At 33.8% G+C, this 22030-nt stretch overlaps 1 protein-coding gene across 4 annotated transcripts; it reads right to left on the bottom strand.

The window, feature by feature from the left end:
• Positions 1–212: 212 nt before the first annotated feature.
• LOC110026925 (F-actin-capping protein subunit alpha) lies at positions 213–21536 on the bottom strand. Of its 4 annotated transcripts, XM_020728141.1 has the most exons (11): positions 21457–21536; positions 21107–21285; positions 20919–21034; positions 16419–16508; positions 14763–14827; positions 14345–14515; positions 12514–12592; positions 12299–12376; positions 1849–1923; positions 1486–1521; positions 213–574 (listed from the first exon to the last, which is right to left on the bottom strand). In XM_020728141.1, exons 2-11 carry the CDS (start codon positions 21222–21224, stop codon positions 467–469), a joined length of 936 nt encoding a protein of 311 aa, XP_020583800.1. In that variant the 5' UTR covers positions 21225–21285; positions 21457–21536; the 3' UTR covers positions 213–466. The 4 variants fall into 4 exon arrangements, with proteins under 4 accessions (XP_020583800.1, XP_020583809.1, XP_020583819.1 ...); XM_020728150.1 differs by lacking the exon at positions 21457–21536 and having other exon boundaries at positions 14345–14506; positions 21107–21450; XM_020728170.1 differs by lacking the exon at positions 21457–21536 and having other exon boundaries at positions 522–574; positions 12322–12376; positions 21107–21450.
• Between the last annotated feature and the right edge of the window lie 494 nt (positions 21537–22030).

Raw genomic sequence — 22030 nt, forward strand, 5'->3', positions numbered from 1 at the left:
GGGACTTCCATTTAGGTTATGAACTCAAGAAACATCAACCAAGGCAGTTGACTGCATGTGTCAACGAGAGGCTGGCTGTTGGCATTCCATTTTCATCCAACAAAACACAGGAGTTTTTTAAACCCATGTACTTGATTTATTTTACAACTCTAATGCAGCAAACCAAACAAAGCCTAAAGCAATTTTAAGGCAGTAGACATGAACTCAAGATAGAGGGGGAAAAAAGATGTGGAAAAATCAAGCGTATCGGCAAACAAAAATATTCCTTTACAAAGAAAAATAAAAAATAAAAAATAAAAAACTAGTTTAATATGATAATGCAAGGCGCAAAAGAGGAGATGGAAGGGTGAACATATTTACTGCTAAAAAGAGAGTAACAATCATATAGCAATATAAGGCAATGACAAAGGAGGGTAAGAAGCAGAGGCATAAAAAGAATTTCCAACCATACGGCCGAGTCACAACTTCACTTTCCAATTCCAAGTTCTCTTGAGATGTCTCTGGTTAAGCTGAACTGCAAAGTATTCTGCCATGGGAATAGTGTCCGAGTAACAGGAAGCTTCCTCCTAAGGTCCTGCAGCCACCATGGTATCATTCGATAAAAATGAGCATTGATGTAAAGTTTACAAAAGAGTATTAGCAAAAGATAAAAATGAGTAGTGTCATGGTGTCATTTTAGTCCCAAAGTTTACAAAACGATAAGTCCTAATTTTTTTTTAATTGGAGCTTAAATATTCAAGAGGTTGCGGACTAAATTGACATTTTATAAACTCTAGAACGATCAACTGGAAAAAGTGAGAACTTTGACACTTTTCTCGATTAAAAACAAATAGAGTGAATAGGCCGATAGATAATAGCTTCTGCTCTAGGATAATTAAAAAGAAAACTGTAATAATCCCATTTGCCAAAAATCGCCACACAAGGGTGCAAGGTCCAAATTTGGCACTTCTGGTGGCGCAATTTGCAAAGAATGGCTCAAAAAAGAAAAGCAAGAATATATAGCATGTCAGAAATGAAGTATAAATCCAAGCACCAACACAAGGACATCAAACCCCACCACAGAAAAAAAAAGCTTGTTATATGTAGTTGGCTTGATAATTAGGTCAAGCTTGACTTGATGAACCTAACACGAGCAAGTGCTTGCTCAATTGTGCTCAGCTCAGTAATAGCTTGATTATTTTTATGTGCTTATAAAAATTTGAAATACACATATATATATGCACGTGTACATGTCAACTTACATGTGCTTATGTGTATATGCAAGCACATACATTTATAGATTGTGTATATTCATATTGACATAATTATAATTACATGGATAGATTTTAATATTAGTGACCACATGCAAATTCTATAATTTATACATGACTTTCAAGTAGAGCTTATGCTTATGAACATTTTTCATTTGGTTTGATAAGCTGAGCAAGATTAAAGGCAGTTAATAAACAAACTAATTCCATAACACGAAAAAAAAAGAAAAAATACCTTGAAAGTTGTGTCCGGCAAATGCAAATAAGATTCCTGTGAATATTTGAAGAAACAAGCTTAGAATCTCTGGATGACACATACGCCATGAGACAAAGTAAAAAACAAATAGAAGATTTACCCACAAACCACTCAATTCATATGTATTTATATATCTAACACCTAAACTTCAATTTTAACATACACACCATTTTACCCATGCATGAAAAAATGTATCACTTTTTAAAAGTTAAAATGGTGGTATTTTTTATGTGTTATGAAAGATTTGGGCGGTATTAATATAAAAAGTAAAATTTAGATGTTAGATATGTAACAACATAGGAATTGAGTGGTATGGATGTAATACTCCAAATAAATATTAACCTCAAGAGATGCCATATTCTCTGCTTCGTGGTGGCGAATTATGTTTGATATTGATACAGCACAATCTTCTGGTGACTAAGAAAATCAATTGTGGAAGTAGGTTCGTTAAAAAGGTGGTTTAGTTAATTAAAATTTTAAAAGTTAATCTTAACCGATATACAATGTAAAAAAAAGTAGTTACAACAAAAGAATCCCTTTCAAGGTATTAAAATATAAATGGTATTTACCATAAACCTCAGTAAAATCACAAAAATCGCTCCTTGCAAAAGCTGTAACCTTAAGATTTCTTCAATTTTCATCTCATAAAATTACTTAGTTGACAGTGAATCACCTCTCTCTCCTAGTTGACAGTGCAAGGTCTCCTCACTTTTTTTTCCGAGAAAAAGGTGATTTGAATAAAAAAGAAGATTTCTGATCTCTTATATAAACAGTTCCTGTAATATCCACATTTACCTAGAGACGTCAAATTCTTCAGGCTTTTCTATTGAAGGACAAATAATTAAAGAAAGGTCTACATGCCTTGAGTTAATCGTAAAATGTTGGATTCATGTCATAAGTTGAAACTGATGAAATTCTAAAGGATATGTATAAAAAATTCAACATTTCTAGGCAGTCGACATTTAATGTGATCAAACACCACCATAAATTCATCCTTAAATCCATCATTAAACGACGACCGCCTAAAAATATAGCATGTTAGAAATGAGGTATAAATCCATCCTTAAACCCTACATTTTTAATATAAGTAGAATCTAACACATCTACTCTCCTAACCGGATCATCAGGTAGCCTACATTTAATGCGAGCAAACCATGTAAGGCGGCTCTCTGTAATCTTGTCTGCCACTGGAGCTACACTAACCTTTTCACGGATACATTTATTTAGCATTTTTCATCTAAGCATCCTCATCTCGGTAACAATTAACTTGGTCTATATGCTTCTCTTTTAAAGGCCAAATTCTGCACCATAAAGCATTGCAGGTTTCACCACCATCTTATCAAATTTTCCTTTAAGTCTAAGCAATACATTTCTATCACACAATATGTCCAAAGCATACCTCCACCTCAACCCTCCAACTTGAATTCTACTAATAACATTTCCATCTATAGCACCATCACTTTCAACAATAGACCCCAAGTATCTAAAACGTTCACACCTTTTAATGATTTGATCACTCATTGATACAACTCTACCACTAGATCTACTATTAGTGAAACTACAATCCATATATGTAGTTTTAAATCTACTCAAACGAAGGCCGTTAGGCTCTAATGTAGATCTCCATATTTCAAGTTTTTCCTAACTCTTTCTCTAGTCTTATCCACAAGAAAGATATCATCAACGAAAAACATCCACCAAGTTACATCCTCTTGCAAATGTCCAGTAAGAGCATCCAAAACTAAAGCAAAGAGATATGGGCTTAAAGCCGATCCCTAATGTAATCCAACTGAAAGAGGAAAATACTTGGTCAATCCTCCTCCTATCAGAACACAAGTAACAACTCTTAGTATACATATCTTTAATGACTTGAATATAAGTCACATCAACACCTTTCTTTTCTAGAACTCTCCAAAAAACTTTTCTTGGAACCTTATTGAAAGCTTTTCCTAAATCAATAAAAATCATATGTAGATTCTCCTTACACTCTCAATACTTCTCCATTTGACCTCTCAATAAATTCATAGCTTCCAAAGTAGACTTGTCTAGCATAAATCCAAATTGATTATGAGAAATCTTTGTAACACGTTTAAACTTATGTTCAATTACTCTCTCCCATAATTTTAACGTATGACACATTAACTTAATTCATCCATAGTTTGTACACTTTTATGCATCCCCTTTATTCTTAAAACTGAGAACCAAATGCTCTTTCTCCACTCCTCAAACATTATTTTAGTTTTTAAAATAATATTAAAAAAAATTAGTAAGCCAAGGAACTCCTAAATCTCCTAAATATTTTCACGCTATGGGATATTATCAGGTCCTGCTGATTTTTCACCCATCGTTTTCTTTAAAGTCATTTCAACATTTTTTTTACTAATGCGATAAGTTTTTTTTATTATTAATGATATTAAGATCATTAAAATCGATTGTATTCTCAACATCTGCATTGAAAAGATAATGAAAATATTTCGCCAACCTATGTTGAATATCTTCTTCTAAGAAAAACATTTTTTTAATTTTCATCTTTAATACGTTTTACTTGAATTAAATCTTTACTTTTTTTATTATTACTTGGCTAGTTTAAATATATATTTCACCATTTTTAGTATTCAATTTTTTATAAAGATCACTAAAAGTAGAAGTCTTAGCATCGCAATATGTTTTCTTAGACTCTGTACAAATCACCTTATATTTTTCTCAGTTCTCTAAGCTTTTATATTTAAACCAATTTTTATAATAAAACTTCATATAATTTATCTTTTCTTGCACATTATTCTTCCACCATCAACTAATTTTATTTATAATTTTTTTTCCCTTTTAATTCTTCAAGTACATATTTCAACACTTGTTTAATAGTGCTTGTTATTTTTTTTCCCTTTTAATTCTTCAAGTACATATTTCGACACTTGTTTAATAGTGCTTGTTATTTTATCTCACATAGAATTAACTTCTTTATGAATATCAAAAATATTGAAATCTTGAAGTTTATTGATAAAAATAATTTTATTTGTATATTTTAGATGCTCCATTTAATTATATGACAATATTTTATTGCATTTTTTATCTTCCAACTCATTATAATAAAATTCAAAACTAATAATCGATGTTGATTACTTAAACTTTCACTTAGAATGACCTTATAATCTTTACATTCTCAACAATCTCTTTTTCTCATAAAAAAATAATTAATTAATGTTTTATTAGACACATTCATTTAAGTAATAATATGCTCATCTTTTTTCCTTAAATAAAATATTAATAATAACAAAATCATATGCTAAAGCAAAATCTAATATGATTATATCTAATTATCCTTCTATTATAAATTCAAAGAAAGCTTAATTCAAATGCTATAAAATTTAATCGTGATAAATTATGCACTTTTAATTTGACAAGATTTATAAAGTTTTAAATTCCATATTTCCTTTAAAACAATCATTATTAAAAAAAAGGAGCATTTAAATATATACCACAAAATTTTTATGAATTTACAGATACCTAAACTTTCATGTTTATATTCATAACACTTAAGTGTTGAATATCACATCAAAAATATCACTATGACTAACTTTTTAAAAGTGAAAAGCATCTCTTCATGCATAGATTTAAGACAAGAAAGTGTTATAAAAGAAAATATCAAAGTTTAGGTGTTAGCCATGTAAATCTATAACAACTGTGTGGTATGCATTTAAGCCCCCCTAAAAAATTTAGAAATATTAACATAACTTAACTCTCCACAAAATAGCATTCTTTTTATGAATTAGTTTATCAATAAACTAAAAATCAAATACAAACTCAACATGAGTTTGATCACTCATCATAGGATTAAAATCAATAGATAATTTATCAAAACTTACATGTTTAGTGTGCTCGATTAGATCATCAATAATATTAAAAAGGATTAGTTCAATTTAACATGCAATCATACTTTCAATCTCTATCAGAAAGGATTAGTTCAATTACAGATACCTAAACTTTCATATTTATATTGCCAGCCCTCTGCTGTCCTCCCAGCTGCAGATTACTGCAGTCTTGCAGCGTACCTGCCGTCTGCCTACCACAAAACTGTTCCCTGCCCTCCTACAACACGCCACACCAGCTCCTTGCTACAGCCAACAAGTCCCCGCTTCTGCTGGCTTGTGATTCCAGTTGTTGTCCTCGTCTTCCAGCAGACCAAAGATCTTTGGTTTGCCTTCGAGAGAGCTGTCGCCCTTCCTTCCAGCAAACCGGCAACTTCCTAGTTGCTGCCACCTTCCATCCGGCGATTCCAGCGCTGCAGACAGCCTTTCTGCAGTCCACTGCCTCTCAGCCTCCGCTCCTCGGCTTCTGCGGCCTTACTTCCTCCCAGTCCCGTGCCCCCGTAGACCACATCTTCCCTGCCCCCCACAGGCATCGTGCGCCAGCCTGGCCCCGCAGGCCGCATCTTCCCCGATTCCTGCAGGTCACCAGCTGCTGCCGCTCTGGATTCCAGCCTTCGACAATGCCTCTAACCTCTTCTAGTTGTGGCTCGACGCCACTTTGCTGTACTACTCCCTCACCGGCCTTCACTACAGCCTCCGACCTAGCACCACCGCTCTGGACTTCCTCGTTAGCTTGTTGTGTCTTCTTTGTTGAGTACATATTTGTGGTCATTTATTTTACAGTTTTGTTTTATTTGATGTCCTATCTTTATTTTTGAGTCTTCATTATAATCTTGTTTTGAGTTACTAATAAAATTTGTGTATTGCGTTGTAGTTTGGGTTAACTCTAGCATCAGTTTTATGCATAAACATGGACTATAGTAGATGAATGTTCAAATTCGATAACATCAAATATATGTTGCGAATGGAAACCAGTCCACTGTTCAAATTGACATTTTCTCATGTTTGACAGCAAAATGGATTTGATACTTGAAATTAATTGCTAAATTAATTGCTTTTAATTTCTTCTATGATTTGTTGCAAAAGATAAAAGAAAATAATTAATGGGCTTTATTAATTATTTGATTAATTCCTTAATGGGTTTAATGATATGATGAAATTAATAAATAGGCAGGCTAGCTCCCCTTATTATCTCTCTAGAGATTTGGTTTCCGAGGCTTTTTCTTCGGCTGTTGCTCTCAAGAGGAGAGAGGAGAGAGAGAAATATTGTTCTTTCTTGTAATCGTTAATGCGATCGACGGGTGTAATCCTCAAGTTAATGAAATCCTTTGCAGCTCCGTGGACGTAAGCAATTTGTCTAACCACGTAAATCTGTGTTTCTGCTGTTCTTTTCTATTTTCTGATTTTTTCTCGATCTGACTGATTTTTTTCTCGATCTAATTTTTTGTTTTATTGTCGTTATTTTTCACAACAACTGATATCAGAGCTCAGGTTCAGATATGAGGGAAAGCGATGATCGGAGATGATGTGATGACATCGGAGATCGAGAAGTTTAATGACATATTTTAATTACTAGAGGATGCAGATAGAGGAAGAGAGAGAGAGAGAGTTTTTCTTGTAAGGTGTAATTCCTCAAGCTAGTAACATCCTCTGCAACTCCGTGGACGTAAGCAATTTGTCGCACCACGTAAATATGTTTGTTTCCGCTATGCTTTTCTGTTTGCGAATTTTTCTTGATTCGGTTTTTCGCTTTATTGCCGTCGTTTTTCACAAAAACTGGTATCAGAACTCAGGTTCGGATCTGAGGGAAAGCGATGGCCGGAGATGATATGATAGCATCGGGGATCAATAAGTTTATAGACAGATTTTGGTTACGAGATGGTATAGATAGAGGACTACCTCTATGGGAAGAAGCTTCATCTTTCATTACTGGGAAAACAACGGGAAAAGATAGATTCTCTACCAGGGAATCAGACTTGGGAGCTAACATAACTTCCACCAGGGAGTGTATGTACCGGGTGAAGACTGCGCTTGATATCAATAAGAGGTACAAGACTAAACTTGTTGAAAAGTGCTTTCAGCATAGGTAGATTATTGCCCATACAGTGGGAGGTGTAAGCAAAAACATGAGTAACCCAACAAAAAGCTTGGAGGTACAAGACTATGTTGACGCTGACATGTCGACTAAGGGTGTTACTCTTGAGAAGATGAAGTTGTGTTCGACTTCAACTGGTCTTCTGGCATGAAGATCGGGGCTTTGAGTTGCAGAGATAGAGGATATCACGTTTGAAGAAAAGAGCAACGCAGCTAGTGGATGATGAGACCAATGTACCAGTCTCTAAGTGGGAGATTTGTTGTGAATATGCAAGCTAGTCCACTATTCAAATTGACATTTTCTCATCTTTGACAGCAAATTGGATTTGATACTTGAAATTAATTGCTAAAATAAATGCTCTTAATTCATTCTATGATTTAGTGCAGAAAAGAAAATGAAATAATTAATGTATTTAATTAATTATTTGATTAATTATTTGATTAATTCCTTGATTAATTCCTTAATGAGCCTAATAACATGATGAAATTAATAAATAGACATGTTAGCTCCCCTTGCTATCTCTCTTGGGATTTGGTTTCCCCCCAACGTTTCTTCTTCTTGATGATGGCTCTCGAGTAGAGAGAGAGAGAAAGAGAGGAGAGAGGAGAGAAGAGAGAGAGAGGAGAGAAGAGAAAGAGGAAGAGGGAGTCTTTCTTGTAAACATCGAGGCGTTCTACGGTATAATTCCTCAAGCTAATAAAATCCTCTGCAATTCAATCCTCTGCAATTCCGTGGACCGTGGACGTAGGCAATTTGCTAAACCACGTAAATCTGTGTGTTTCCGTTGTGATTTTCTGTTTGCGAATTTTTCTTGATCCTATTTTTCGTTTTATTGTCGTCATTTTTTACAACAATATAGACTCATATTGTATCTAAAAATTGTACTTTTGCATCTAATACATCCTTAAAAGACTTTATAAACTACAATTTTTTCAATTGGATCAACTTAAATCATATATGACTCCTGCTGGTGAATTTGACCGGCTTTAGAGGATATGGTATTTATTTTTTAAAGGAATGGTAAATGCAATTGCGATAATACTAACAAAATGATTATAATATTCCTTAAAATCAAAAGATCTGCATAAAACCTCATGCAGTTTTTCTAGAATTGCAACTCAATTCGTCTTGAAATTCAACTGACAAATTCTAATGAAACAAATAATCATATCATAATACCGAGATAAATAATATTTAATTGTAAGCCCTATATGCCTCACATATTATTCATACAGACAATAATTATTTATTTTACAATCCTTATGTTGATCATGCAGTTAATCATAAAATTGCTAAATAATAAATGCAACTATTTAAGCTTAGTTTAATATTAGTCAATGCAGACTAAATAACAATGCCCCGTCAAAATGATTGACCATGTCCTAGTAATCTTGATTTAGTAGATTTAATTCTTTGAAAACTGTACATATTATGATATTCAAATAAATTTTCCAAGTTATATTATAAATTTGACCTCATGCTAGTCATATTATAGATGTCTAATATCAAAACCCATTCAATTTTGTCTACATTACACCATTTATTATTTTTTATCGAGCCCATTATAAGTCCCACTACTATTGACATGCTAATGCGACATTAACTTAAGATGCCAATTTGATGTACGATATGTTACAATCTTGGGATCCTAAAGCAACGAAATGATACATATGATGAAATTCAAGAAACATCACAGATTAAAAAAAAAAATGCTTCGTTTGACGCAAAATGAAGAATAAGAAAAATCCATACCAAACAACAACTTTCAACACCGCCAAAAAACACAAAAAAATTAGAATTAACAATGCAATAAATAAAACCACAAACGGAGCCAGTTTGACTAAAATCAATCACATACAAAACAAATACTTAATTAAGTAGAATAAGATAAACAATCACCAAGCACAAAAAATCAAAGCCTCACGTCAGTACAAGAACATGAATTCTTCTAAAAAATTAGTAGTTGGCTTCACACTATATGGGTTCCGAAAATTCACACCCCAGCCTCTGTTGAAAAATGAAAGAAAATTTTGGGAAAAACTTTTGAAAGACATGAGATTATAGATAAGACACTACCTAGAGATTTTGCCCTCATTTTATGAGAAATTTAAGATCTGAAGCTCGAGCTTTCCTATAGTCGCAAGCCCCTCTCAATAATGGGAGAATACTTCCGATTAAAACTGATTATTAGAGCGTGGATTGCTTAGCATATAATAATGACGCATTTAGATCATAAAATTTATCATTATTGAGCCTAAAGTGAATCGTGGAAGAAATGATAACAAACCTGATCAATATCCCATAACTCTATCATCTTAGACTTCCATGGTCCTTGGTCTACTTATGTCACACCCCACAACAACTCCCTTCACCAGTCCAGACAGGTCGTAATAATGATGGGTGTAATTTAGCAAACTGAATAGACTTCCAACACCCATTATGGTATCGTACTCACCAAGTTAGAGTGAGAGAAACACTTAATCACCGAAATTTACTTGAATTACACGTAACACATTACACCATTTTACATAATTCCAGTTGATGTGCATGAAATTTGAGATACATTTGCTCGTGTTTTCCTGTAGTATTTCCGCTATTTATATCATACTAATGCTTTTCTAAGAATTTTTTATGTAATTTGCAGGTTACAGGCTTTAAAAGAATAAAGGAGTGCCTTACCATACAACTGGCATATCTATACTATTTGTGGTATGACTATGCTTCATCCCATACACCAAACTAAGAGGCAGGCACCTATGCGCCAGCTAATGGGCGTAGGTGTGTCTAGCCTAGCGGTGTAGCTATGCCCCAAAGTTGGTGTAGCTACCCCGCTCTACACCAAGTTTATCAAGCCCAACACATCTTGGCGCCGCTATGGCACATAGACGCCACCTACAAATGTGAAGAATTGGAGAAACAGAGAGATCAAGGCTTCGCCGCTCTAATGAAAAACTTCAGCACCAGTGAACCAACTCAGGGAGTTAAGACAGTTCGAGTTGACATGGAGAGATTGCGCGATGATTCATCACTATAGATGGAAATTCAAAGTAAATAGTGCTTCTCTCCATAGTTTTCCAACACTCGACCCTTGCATTGACATCGAGAGGAAAAATATAGAGACTGGAAGTAGTTGCTGGAGAATTATTACAGCCGTAAATCATGCTTCCTCGAAGGTACTCTTGGAAGAGTGTGAGAGTTCTCCAAAGAGAGAATAAGTGTGAAATTATTGTACTCAACGTGGTGGAAAACTAGGAATTTTGTCATAATTTCTTCTTAATCAGTGGAGAACATCGATAAGATTGTTCTAAACTTTGCTTACTTTGATTTTTGAAATGAAATTTGTGATATTTTTATCATAATGAGTAAGAATTAAACTTCTCTCTCATTTGCATTGAATTATATACAAATTATAATAATTTTTTATGGGATTGTGTGTAATTTGAAATTTAAGTTGATAGTTAAAACTTTAGCATTTAATTTACTAATAAATTGATCACTTATGATATAAAATGGGTTGTGATCTAGTACTACAGAAATAGGCTAATGGAACCATAATGTTAACCTATACTACTCAAAAAATAAAAATACTATTGTTAGGATGGTACAATCATATAAAAAATTTTGCAAACAATGAGATTTTTTTATTTAATTTTCTGAAGTGTGAAAAGGTGGACGGGATAGGGTTATATGTGTGTGTGCATATGCACGTTTTTATTATTTCTCATGCCTTCTTGTATCTTGCTTTACATTTTACATTTGTATCGGATCGAAGTAATATTTTGTCCATCCAAGATAATGTTCAAGTTTCATAAGCATTAATGCAATACATTTAGCAAACGGGCCTCGTATGATTCATTTCGAAAGTGATCAAGATAATTAGGCTCAACTTGGATATTATCACGCATGTAGTCTGCCGTTTTCCTCAAGTTCAATCGAACTGGCTATGAAATGTCTCTTCTTTCATAGTTTTGACATTTCGAAATGGACACATTCTGCCTCAAGAGAAATTGACATTTGAGCGGTTTTGACTATAGTCGAGTCAATTTTGGAGCAACTAAAGAGGTCAACACACCACACAAAGAAATCAGTATTCAGCCAAGCATAGAAGATTGAATAAGTACGAGAACTTTATAAATCAAATATCTTTATATATATATTCATTCAATTTTTAGTCGGTTATACAAAAATATTCAATTGAAAACCACAGGGATTATGCAAATTACATGTGAATTGGTACTACGGCATGAACAATCCACAAAAAAGGAAACGAATTGCAGGCAAACAATATAGGAATGCAATCTAGCTTGCTCTGATTAGCTGCTGCAGGGAACCACAATTGTAAACGAACTCTACAAAATGCTTAGTAGTTAATAACTGCACTATAAGAACCAAACAGTAGGTCTCATGAACAATCATACAAGCAAGAAAAAACAGTCCATAGGGGCAGCACATTGTCGATGGGGATGAGATTAAACATACACAGGGACAGCTTTTTCGGATAAGGTTCACATCAAAAGTTTTCATGGTGGAAATAAAGTAAATTTTTGGCATGATGTAGACCATATGAAACAAATTCATACCAACCGATACATATAGAGTAAGTATTCCTATATTAAGTTGTTTTTGCACTCATTTTACATCAAATCAAGTATACTTTTAGTGATAGAGATTCTACTTCTAAGCATTGATCTTTGGTATTAATATTCACGTTTCAATAGTTTGTTGACGGAATTTATCAATTATATATTCATTCAAAGACTTGCATAAAGTTATAATTGTTTAAATAGTTCCATGCTTGGATTATATTGATCCTCTTCAAAAAAGTGCAGACCTGAAACAGGGTGGAATCCCTACATTCATTTTTAGCATCCAGCTGCACATTTCCTTCCTCAAAATAGTGTGCAACAACCTGAAATAAATATTTGACGTCAAATTAATCAGAAAAATGCAATAAAAACATTAAAAGTTTAATCAAAGTAAATTCATTAAAAGTTAATGTCTGCACAAACTTTAAGCAAGTTCATCAGCATGGAATCAGAAAATTACCTGCATCTTTCCTTTTACTTCAACAACTTGCAAATCATCCTTGAATTCGAGAGTCCATATTGAACGCCAGCTTCCATTGCTGCAAAATACAAGTCAAACAACTGTATAGTAAAAAGATCCATTTGACTTGATATTTACATATTAATGAGTAGAAGTCTGTTGTGAAGACAAAATTAACTTTTCAAGAAGAGCTATAAATAACCGTGACAAGTTCTAATATACCAACAATTAAGGTGCAGTGTAATACAAGTTAGGAGAGAATCACGCAAAGGGATGTTTAGCTAAAAGCATAAATAAGAAAGACATTGGGAAAAAAATAAAAGGAATAAGAAAGTAGAAGGATATGTAATGAAAGAAAAAAAAAAGTTAAAACCAAAACATTTACGATTGCACACAAACAATGCCCGATGAAGAAGAAAAAAAGGGGCTTTCAATTAAAGCAAGGTGATTAATGAAAGGTCTGCTTAACGTACAAAATACAAAAACAAATAATACAGAAAATGAGAATGCACGTTTTATTGAAACTAGACAATAATATAACTTAAAATTAATTTGGAAGAAAATAGGCCAGAACAGGGCCAGATAAAAAACAAAATCCCTTGTAAAGTGCCTTCAAAAACATAATTTTGAAATTCATCTAATGCAACAAACCTGAACTCAAAATCTAATGATGATGCTTGAGGAAAATAAGGACCACAGAGGCAAGAAATTCTAGCTTATATGACTATGCTTGACATACCTATAGTTGTTATACCCAAATAGAAGTACATGCATACACTCAGGAAGTGAATAGTGTATATGAGAATAAAATGTGGGGTAGGTTTGAATAGGGCTGGTATGCTTGATGTTCCATGCTCTTAAAATGGATTAAATTTAAATCTGCTCAAAGTTGGTTTAAGTAGATCCAAGATGGCTTTTTTGATATTAATTCCGATGTTATCAAATCTAAGACTTTATTTTTACTTCAAAGTGCAAGGAATAGAATGCAAAGGCCCTTTTATTAACTAAAGTGCTAATTGATTATATAAAACTATTAATGTATAAATCCATTCATTAACGATTATAAAATATAAAGTATGATTTAAAAGTTGATATAAAATAGAAAAAAATATGGTGCAATACCTAACTTAAAGGGAAAAAAATCATGTATACATAACTAGCTTCAAATACACTTAAATATACTATTACAACTTTTGCAAGTGCAAATATAAATATACATAAATTATATATATATATAAGAGAGAGAGAGACACACACACACTATTATCAGTCTTTTTCCGCAATAAAAAATTTGCCCTTTCTCCCGCCCTACCTCTCAACTCACACTTACCAAACCACAAAAGGTAGGTTGAAGAGGAACGTCAGTCAGCACACAAGTACAATATCTTATGACTAAATCATATGGCAGAATGTTCATGCATTAGAAGCTCAAAAAAGGTTACAAATAACCTGAGAACTTAAACCTTAAGAGTAAAAGTGTCAAAAAGAACATTAAGGTAAAAATACAATGTTGTGGTGGCCAAATAATAACTTTAAGAATTTCAGAGTAATTAACAAAAAATATAGCATCTACATCTAACTAAAAAAGGATTGACAGCCCATCTCAATCATATATTACAATGTGTTCAATAAATAATAGTACAAAACTCTCATCAGTTCATCACAGTCTTTCAGGTGACAGCATAGAATCTTGATTAAAAAAAAACACCTATGTGAGAAAGCAGTACAAGTAGCTTAAGCAAAGTTGACTAACAAGTTTAAAATAGAGCGAAATGATCAATGTCTACAGCACAAAATAATATTTCAAGCGAACTATTTAGTACTTACACACCAGAAATTTTGTGGGCTAGTCCGTGAAGCAGAAATCACAACAGCAAAATCAAAGCCAACACCTGGACCATCCACATCTTTTCCTCTAGTGCAATAAACTGCACAAGTTCCTTTTGGATAGGTATCAGCAACATATTTGCAGAGTTCAGCATCCAGAGTAAACCTACCAATGCTAACGAGATTAAACAAGCAAAAGAACCACAAAAAGTTTGAATAAACATGAAGAAAAGGTGAAATTATCCAAACCATGGATTTAATGATTATTTTGATATCAATGAAATTATCCAAACCATTTTGCTTACAACAGTGTAAACTCATTTGACTTTTCTCAAGTTCAAAAAAATTCAGCTGTTATTGATTAACAAATATTGAACTTTACAATGCGCTACAAATATTTATTGTTAATGAGAGCAACATACCGAAACTCCTCAACATAGGCTGATGGAAGCTCTTCATCACTAGCAGGTCGTACCTTTGTGCAAACCTGATAAATAAATGAAGTGAAATAGCACACAAAATGACTAAAATAAAATATATATTTGCAAGTTAAAGATGATAACACATATGGCCATGCAACTAGAGATGTAAACGAGTCAAGCTTGAGCAAGCCTAAACATATTCATGTTCGGCTTGTTCGAAAATTCTTTTGTTTGCAATGGGCTCGTGTTCGAAATGGCTCGTGAATAATATGTTCATGTTCGGTTTGATTCTAATTCCCTTGTGTAAATTAGCTCATGTTCGGCTCGAATTTAACCAAATAATTTTAAATAAGGCTACAAATGAACCCAACCGAGCCAAGTAGGACCTTGTTCAATCTTAAACTTGATTTGAGCTCAACTCTAGTAGGATTAATCAAATAGCTTGTTCATCTTTTTATCAAGCCGAGCCATGCCTAGCCTTGCCTTGTCTTGAGCACTCATTCAATTTTTATCTAAGATTATTAAAAATGCAATACACTTAATGAGAGTTTAATAAATTAAACTATCATTAATAAGTTTAGAAAACTAACTACTTCTTACGAATATATCAATAATAAGACAAACAATATCACCTACTTTCCACGAGCTTTTGAAGCTTTTAAATTGGCATGCTTTTGTTTTTGCTTTTAAATAGCATCTAATACAAAAATTCTCGATATGGGACTAATACTTAAACGGTACTTGAAGATTGTCAACGAATAATTCCACGCATCCCACCCGACCAATTAATTCAAGGGCAAGGCAAAGAACCAGAAAGAGGGAATTCTTACAAAATGCTATCAACCTACATGCACTCATTTATTTGCTGTGCATATGTTGTATTTGAGTGTGAAATCAACTAAATTTGTTATTGTTTTTAAACCATTGTTGCTCTCTTTTAAACTTCAGTTTTTTCCTCCTTTTTATTAATTCATAGCTATATTTTTTTGAAACATTTGAATGAAATTAATCATTTTTTATTAATAATACAAAAGAGAATTATTTTAAAAAATATAAATATTTAGTATTTTTTAAATACATTATAAGAAATAAATAAAATGTATATCAATAAATATTATTATTTAATTATTTACATATTTTGACTCAAAGTAAGCCAAACACAAATGAACAAAGTTTTGTCGTGTTTGGCTCATTTATAAATCAAGCTCAAAAAAATTATTCGTGTTCAACTTCCTTGCATAATAAACGAATTAAATACAAGCTACTTAACGAGTTAAACATAAGCTGTTCGCAAATGATAAAACAATATTCTCTAAAAAGTTTCAAACACACTTACTCTAGTTCAACTTTGAGCCATGGCTGATTGAAACCGAACAATATTTAACTCAACCCAAAATAAATGCATCAATTCAAGTTATTCATTCTTTAATTAAAGCATACTATCGCTGAAATATCTCTTTTTTTCCTTTATTCCATAATTGCCTACAATTTTAAAAAATACACATTAACTGCCAGCTGATGGAAATCATGCCTTAGAAATCCAAAACCTTGAAAGTCAGAGAAGAGATAACTGCTGCAGGCCAGCTTATTTTCCAAAAAACCTGCCACAAATGAGATGAAAGAGGGGTTGGACAAAATATTAAGCCTTGAAATTACCTGTTTCATATGATCCACTGTGGCAACCTGAGCAGTCCTAGGATCAAAGAAGTTATCCTTACCAATTTCACCAAAAGATGATATTATTACCTGAAAGTGGCATACATAAATACGCTAATAAGAACCATTAGTGTATGGATATATAATGACTAGGAATGCTTTCAGCTGTTGTCAGCTTGCTGTAAAAAATTAGAAAACCAGTTCAGGACATTGTTGCATAGGTAAGATGAAGAATAACTGTTAGAAGTTATGAGGATTGAATTTATTTTTTTGGATTGGATTTATTTCTTTTTTTTTATTTTATGCTTTTTAATTTTATGTTATTTCATTTATCTCCAAGTGACTAATAGGAATTAATTAATTGGAGAGAGTTAGATATTTTTTTTTCCTGATATTTCTTTTTTCTTGTATTTCCTATTGTAAGTTTCATGTGAGGTGTATTTATACCCTTTTTATATCAATAAAATGATTCCACAGAATTCTCAAAAACTAACATGGTTTCAGAGCCTTGAAACAAACCCTAGAGTCTCTAAAGAAGGATAAGAAGATCTCCTACCCCCGAAAACTTCCTCTCCCTGCAAGACCTAGCCGCCTAAACTCCTTGCAGGAACTAGCCATCAGAACCCTCTCCTTGCAGGCCCTAAACATCGGAAACTTCCTCTCCTTGCAGGGCTTAGCCGTCGGAACTCCACCCTGCAAGAAATAGCATTCGAAACCCTCTCCCTGCAAGCCCCAGACCTTGGAAACTTCCCCTCCCTGCAGACCCTAGCTGCCAGAACTCCTTCCTACAAGCCCTAGTTGGCAAAACTCCCTCCCTGCAGGTCCCTAGCAGCTGGAAATCTGCTTCACCGGTGGAAAACTTCCTACAGACTGCGAATTCCTATAGGTTTCCTTAGTGGAGATGCATTTTCTTGCAGTTTTTCCACTGCATCCAGATCTCCTTTCTGTTGGCGCTAAAATTCTTGTAAGCAGCCAAAACTTCTACTTAACACTCCACCCACAAGAAATCAGACATTTTTGGTTCATAGTTTGAGTCGTTGCAGGAATCGTTGGAGGGAAGCTAAGGGCAAGGTGTATTACAGAGAGGTTGCAATTTGATCAAGCAGATGCATTCAACACACCTACTTCAGGATGTCTTCTATCCTGGAGCCAACGAGGCTTAGTTTTTTTCCCGGCAATGACCAAGATCATTGGAATGCTTGGGCCTCAGTCTGTATTTGCTAAGGTGATATCAATCTGCCTGAAAGTTGGAATGTCTATGGCGCGATTTGACTTTTCTTAGGGAGACGTGGATTACCACCAGGATCTTTGGAAAACCTCAAGACGACTGTGAAAAGCACCAAAAAAATTGTGCGCTGTAATGTTGGACACTATTGGACCTGAGCTACAGGTTGTTAATAAAAGTGGAAATGCCATTTCATTGGAAGAAGAAGCAACCGTAGTTCCTACTCCTGACCAAAACAAAGAAGCCTTCTCTGACCTATTGCCAATTAATTTACTAGGCTAGCTAACACAGTTATATCAGGAGACACAATATTTATTGGTCAATACTTATTCACTGAAAGCGAGACAACTTATGTTTTGTTGGAGGTAATTGAGACACAAGATGATGATGTTGTCTGTGCAATAGAACTCTGCTACTCTAGCAGAGTCTCTATTCACTTTGCACATTTCTCAAGTTCACATTGATTTGCCCACACTTTATGAAGCTTACAAGGTCATCAGTACTTGGAGAGCTAGAAAAAAATTGATTTCCTGTCACTTTTTTATAGAAGGCATGCAGAGAATGTCCACCATGCTCGTGAATTCCTATCAAAGTTGGGTGAGCTACAACAAACTCAAACTTTTACAAAAATTGAAACATTGAGGGATTGGCCCACTTTGATGAACTTCTTCAAGAAGCAGATGACATCATTCTTTCACATGGATATCTCAGAATTGATCTTCCATTGGAAAAGGTGTTCATTCTTTTTTCCTTATAGTCCATACTCTGCAGCTTTCCCTGCAAGTGTCCTTTCTTTTTACCAGCAAGCCATAGCCTACAACGTTCCCTGAAGGTGTTCTTTCTTCCTGCAGCACATACCTTGCAACATTCCCTGCAGGTGTCTTTTTTAACTGCAAAACTATACTTTGCAGTTTTCCCTGCAGGTGTTCTTTCTTTTTTCCTGCAGACCATACCCTGCAGCTTTCCCTGCAGGCGCTCTTCTTTTTTACCTGTAGGCATACCCTGTAGCATTCCCTGTAGGTGTTCTTTTTTTTCTGCAGGCGATAACCTGCAGCATTCCCTGCATGTATTCTTCCTTTTTACCTGCAGGACCATACCCAGAAGCTTTCCCTGCAGGTGTTTTTCTTTTTTACCTGCAAGCCAACCCTTGCAGCTTTCCCTGTAGGTTATATACTTCCCTGCAGCATTACATGTAGAAAATGTCCACCTATCTTCAGACACTGCAAAAATTGCAGTTTAAGACAATTGCAGTCAACTAAAAGAATCTCTAAATGCTCTTAGGGTTGATTACTAAGTACGAAATGAAGACTTTAAATTCTACCTCACAAAGGATCATCCTCGTCTGTTGTTTGATGATCTCAAATCCAAGTTGAACATGATTGGACATCTATGTTTCAACTTGAGGGGGAGCGGTGAAGTTATGAGAAGTAGAATTTTTTCTTTCCTATTTTATGTTGTCTCCAAGTAATTATTAGGAATTAATTAATTAGAAATATAGGTGTTATATCTTTTATTTCATGTTATTTACTTTTTCTTGCTTTCCTATTATAGGATTCATGTGAAGCGTATTTATACAAACTTTTTATATTGATAAAATAATTACGCTGAATTCTAAAAGTTAAGAAAAGAACACTGAAAACTTATAAGAAAAGTAGACCTTAGAAGATGAAAGACACCATGGCCACCTAAAATTAAAGTTACTTAAATTGTGGGTCCTTGTTTAAAATTGCGAAATATGAGGTGTACCTTGAGGCCCGTCTCAGCACTTTTTACAAAAAAATCGCATTAAGGCTTGCACCTCATTTTCCCAAGGTGAGGTGTATGCCTCACCTGGGCTGAGGCAAGCCTCAAGGCACACCTTATCTCAAAAACCAACTCAAATTTTTTAGTATATCCATATTTTTTTTAAACAAGACAAAAAGTAATATCAATATACCTCACATATTAACCCCCCACATCTCATACATTAAAGAATAAGAAATAAAAAAAAATCATAAAAATTTATGTAGTTGAAGTTCTAAAAATCAGAAAAGTTATTATTTTAATTAATATTTTTATAGATGATTATTCTTTATAAAATAAAAAATAATCGGGATTAAAAATAATAAGGAATGAGAGAATATATATATAACTAAGAACAAGACGCGAGATAAATCATTCAATATGTCGATAATTCTGAATAAAATCAATTGGGTGGTAAGAATAATAGAAACTTTTAACTTAAAAATTCAAATATTAATTATTTGTTATATTAAATGAGTGGGTATTGTATAATAAATGAGCTTAATTTACTAGAACTAAATTAAAATATGACACTAAATAGGACGCATTGGAGAAAAAGGATTCATGTAGCCAACCCCACGTAGTGGGATTAAGGCTTTGTTGTTGTTGTTGTATTAAATGAGTGGGTAATATGAGTGAGAGAGAAAGATTAATGTCGAACTTATTTTGATTGTTTTATTTTGATGTTTTAATAAATTTTTTTAATATCTCAGATTACTTTTATGATATAATATTTGTATAACACATTTTATTTCATAATTTGATATTAGGATATTAACGTATTACTTCTAAATTTAAGCAATTTCTTATTTTTATTTTATTTATAATGTTGTTATATTACTTTTTAATGTGTTAGTAAATTAGAATATTAATATTTTATTTTCTTACTTCACACTTTATAGTTTATACAATATTTATTAAATTACACAATTTTTTAAATTTGACGCTTATGTCTTGAGGGTTATGCCTCATCTCACAAACAAAAAATGCCTTAGTAGCCACTTGTGCAATTTCCATTACACTGAGCTAATGGCAACTTTAGTAAGAAAGACAAGAATACAACCAAAAACAGTGAGAACCTTCAAAATACGGAGCAATTGGGCAAAAGGGTAACTGAGACTTCATTATCATATTTGTTATCAGATGAATAAAATGTAAAATGTAGTTTTAAGTACAATGCCACTGCTCATATTGAATCAAACCAAAGTCCCCAGTTCCCCCCAATTGGTGATTTTTACATGATTTTGTGGCTACTCTTAACTGTTTTTTCTGCGCTACATTATGTTCACCATGTTGCTTCTTCAATTGTTCAACAACATTAAAGGCATAATCTAGCCATCAATCGCTAATAATTCTCGTTGAAATCTATTTGGAGAGAAAATTATCCAGGATCTGAGAAGGCGAGCTGAAACATACTCGAATCACCATATACAGAGCACCAAAATCCCTACCACGACCACATACTAATAAAAGCAAGATATAAAAAAACTCACATCGCCGCTTCTATCGGGCATCTCAAGTGCAATAAGGTGGGCCTTGTTATAGAGAGGGAACGCCTCGGCCGCTGCCATATTGTACAATCTGTCGTCTTCAATGAGCAGCCGAACATCTGGAAGACCAAATAACGGTTAGGGCGTCGTTAATAAAGAAAGTGCACGGGGAGTTAGAAGGAAGAACAGACCCTTTGCAATGTACTGGATCTCGCCGGCAGGGGCATTAGTGAGGAACCATTTGGCGATCTCCTTCTTCTGTTTCTCAGTCAGCTCCGGGTTGCCTGAATCCTCTCCCCATTCCTCCATGAGAGGAGGCGAGGTGAAGGGCTGTTTCGTAACACGATTTGAGTGGAGTTTAACCTAAGAGCTGCCAAACAGCCACAATTACAACTTGATATCCTACGAAAGCTTAAATCCCGCCCTCCTTCGTTCTATCTTGAGTACCAGATTTCCTATATCCCAGCGGATTCAGGTACGTTGGCGAAAGAAAGCTTACTGAGGAAGAGGAAGACGAAAGAAAACCATGTAGACGACTTACATGAAAGCACGATTTGAGACTTCCTCGCTTATTTTTCCTCTCAGGGTTTTGGGGAAGTGATTGAAGACACGACACCAAAGTGATGCATAGGTGCCACCTATATAACCTTGGTCCCACCATGATGTGCACCTTTTTAATGGAGTATTGACGCACCAATATTCTAATATTTTTTTGACGGTAGGAGAGTAGTTTCAGGCCAGGGTATGAGAAGGGGAAGTGAAAGACTAGGAAGTAATAAGGATTAAGAATTTATTCATGTTCAAGTATGCATTTGAGACATTTACAAACATAGCACACAATTCTTATGTATTTACAAATCACTCACATAACTTTATTGCTTAAATGTAAAATACTAAAATACTATGTTAATATAAAAATTTAGACGTAACATAAGTAAATACATAATAATTACGCCCCGCTAGCATGAATAAATTTTCCTATACTTTTTTTGGCCAACACATACATAGCATAGCAAAAATTTTGATATTTTTTAAATTAGCATCTATTCCATTATTTTTTCAAATTCTGACCTAAACATAAAATTTTATCATAAAATCTACGCATACTTTATTTT

Source organism: Phalaenopsis equestris, unplaced genomic scaffold, assembly GCF_001263595.1.
Source record: "Phalaenopsis equestris unplaced genomic scaffold, ASM126359v1 Scaffold000002, whole genome shotgun sequence".
NCBI classification, from domain to species: Eukaryota; Viridiplantae; Streptophyta; class Magnoliopsida; order Asparagales; family Orchidaceae; genus Phalaenopsis; species Phalaenopsis equestris.